The sequence below is a fragment of the Myotis lucifugus genome, unplaced genomic scaffold (assembly GCF_000147115.1).
Source record: "Myotis lucifugus unplaced genomic scaffold, Myoluc2.0 scaffold_463, whole genome shotgun sequence".
Lineage (NCBI taxonomy): Eukaryota > Metazoa > Chordata > Mammalia > Chiroptera > Vespertilionidae > Myotis > Myotis lucifugus.
This window is the reverse complement of record NW_005871511.1, coordinates 133,440-136,156: the sequence shown is the minus strand read 5'-3', so window position 1 is coordinate 136,156 and position 2,717 is coordinate 133,440. Positions and strand designations below refer to the sequence as shown.

General features: G+C 48.3%; 1 protein-coding gene across 6 annotated transcripts in view; it reads left to right on the top strand.

The window, feature by feature from the left end:
* PPP4R3A (protein phosphatase 4 regulatory subunit 3A) overlaps window positions 1-2,265 on the top strand; it is a 43,329-nt gene extending 41,064 nt beyond the window's left edge. For 4 of the 6 annotated variants that reach the window (XM_014445541.2, XM_014445540.2, XM_023744419.1 and 1 more), the window contains exon 15: window positions 1,838-2,265. In XM_014445541.2, coding sequence (XP_014301027.1) covers window positions 1,838-1,981 — 144 coding nt within the window. In that variant the 3' untranslated portion in view covers window positions 1,982-2,265. Of the gene's footprint in view, window positions 1-1,630; window positions 1,728-1,837 lie in introns of all 6 variants that reach the window. The other 2 variants (XR_001345470.2, XR_002826352.1) reach the window with 2 other exon arrangements.
* The last annotated feature ends 452 nt before the right edge of the window (window positions 2,266-2,717 follow it).

Genomic DNA, 2,717 nt, shown 5'->3' with positions numbered 1-2,717 from the left:
TTCCACCTGCTGGATTGGGCCTAAGCTGACAGTCATCCCTCTAGCAGCCTGGGAGCCCTTGGAGGGATGTCCACTTGCCAGTGGGGAGCAGGCCTAAGCTGCAGTCGGACATCCTTATCGCTGCTGAGGAGGTGGGAGAGGCTTCCACCACCACCGCTGTACTGGCAGCCGTCAGCCTGGCTTGTGGCTGAGCAGAGCTCCCCCTGTGGGAGCACACTCACCACCAGGGGGCAGCTCCTGCATTGAGCGTCTGCCCCCCTGGTGGTCAGTGTGTGTCATAGTGACCAGTCATTCCCAGTCGTTGTGCTGTTAGGGTCAGTTTGCATATTACCCTTTTATTATATAGGATAGAGGCCTGGTGCATGGGTGGGGGCTGGCTGGTTTGCCCTGAAGGGTGTCCCAGATCAGGGTGGGTTCCTGCTGGGGTGCCTGGCCAGCCTGGGTGAGGGGCTGAGGGCCATTTTCAGACGGGCTACACCCCCTTCAGGGAGGGGGGTTCTGCTAGGGTGCCTGGCCAGCCTGGGTGAGGGGCTGATTGATGGCTGTTTGCAGGCTGGCCACAGCCCCTTCAGGGTGGGGGTCCCCGCTGGGGTGCCTGGCCAGCCTGGGTGAGTGGCTGATGGCTGTTTGCAGGCTGGCCAAGCCCCCCAGCGGGGACCCTCACCCCGTGAGGGTGTGGCCATCCTGGGTGAGGGGCTGATGGCTGTTTGCAGGCTGGCCACAGCCCCCAGCCACCCAAGCTCCCAGTGGAGGCTGGCTAGAAGCAGGTATCTGGGATTTATTTATCTTCTATAATTGAAATTTTGTTGCTTTGAGCAGAGGCCACAGCCAGCCAGGGCAGGCGGGAAGCTTGGCTTCCTCCATCGCCAGGGAAACCAAGCCTCCTGCTTGCTCCAGCTCCATGGCTGCCTGCTGCCATCTTGGTTGGGTTAATTTGCATACCGTCGCTCTGATTGGCTGGTGGGTGTGGCTTGGGCATAGCAAAGGTGCAGTCAATTTGCATTTTTTTTTATTAGATTAGAGTTTTATTTACACAATAAAATGGGGATGATGACTGCACAATAATGTGAATGTATTTAATATCAATGAACTGTACTCTTCAAAATGGCTGATGGTAAATTTTATGTATTTTAACAAAATTATAAAAGTAATATATGCTCATAACAAAAAAATACAAGGACACATTAACAAATAGTCATTCCTCCCTCAACTTGTACAAATAATTTAAGCTTCTATCACATAACATAGAGATGCCATTAGCTTACACTGTTAAGCCAACATTTTCTGAGAGGGGTAAACATTCCTTTATCAGAATTAAGATCAAAATTACAATACTGCTTCTGTTTAGGAGGCAACGTATGAAGCAGAGAAATTTTATTTTATGCAGAGGTGGACGGGGGTAGGGGGGATGGAGGGCCACTGCTTAGTGATTAGTATATGATCTGTGTGTTCCCTAAAGCGTATGTCCTAACTAGATAGAGACTTAGGAGGAAATAATTCTTATTAAAGTAGTGGTAGAACAGGGAGAAGATGAGAACGATGATTATAAACCCTTTTACTAGTACATGCATCACCTTCAACCTCAAAATTATAAAATCATATAGGGAAAATGTTCTTATTCTGATTTTAAGGATTAAGTGACTTTTAAGAGGTAACCTGTCGCTCTGGCTGGTATGAATCAGTTGAGCGTCAACCTGTGCACCAGGAGGTTGCTGGTTCAATTCCAGGTCAGTTCATGTGCCTGGGTTTCCGGCTCCATGCCTGGTAGGGAGTGTGCAGGAGGCAGCCAATCAGTGTTTCTCATTGATGTTTCTCTCTCTCCCTTCCTCTCTTAAAGAACTTGTCCTGCTCATCCAGCTATTCGAAACCTTCCAACACATGGGCACCATTCAGTTTACAGAACGAAGTAAAGAATGCTGAGTCAGCTCCTTCTGAATGTGAGGTAGGATCTCCAGCCAATGAACTGCTGAAACATCAGTGATCATGAACCAAGACACAGCAGCTATCTGCCCCCAAAACAAATTCCTGACCTGGCTGCGGCCTAGGGACTGTCAACTAGGGACAAATTCTCTCCCTACGGTGGGAAGTCTCACCACTGGTAGAAAGCTTTTGTCCTGTGTATGTATGATGGTAAAATAAAAAACTTTTGAAAATCCCTTCCTCCTCTTTCCAAACGAATTAGGGTCAATGTGAAAAAAATTCTGGCCATACGGGCATCCCTTACTTTACAGAACAGGCCTTCTAAATAAAGATGTGTGGATACAACTTCTACCCATTTTCTAACCGATTTTACGAAACGGGCTATTGCATTAATTAAGGAATTACTGAATTTCTGGTGCACAGGGAAACCACATAGGCTCGAAGTTTTAGTTCCTGCGCAGTCCCCCACTTTCTTCTCTGTCACTCTGACTTCCACACCTTCCCTTTAGGAAACCCTAACTGCCCATTAGGCTCCTGGGACCACACACCTCCTTGCCAGTCCAACAAGGTGCGACAAAACTCGGCTGCAATGCCACATTTTACCGGCAGATGCCGCAGCCCTAACACTTGACAGCCAACTTTCAAATTACTAACAAACGGGCAGCCATTTGGTGCCTATTGTATACTTGCCTAGCATTATGGTGGGCGCTTCAGGTCAACCCTGCACTGGTGGAGTAACACGTGACAATGAGATTAGTTAAATCGTTTAAAGTGCTTTGAACATGACCGAATTACGG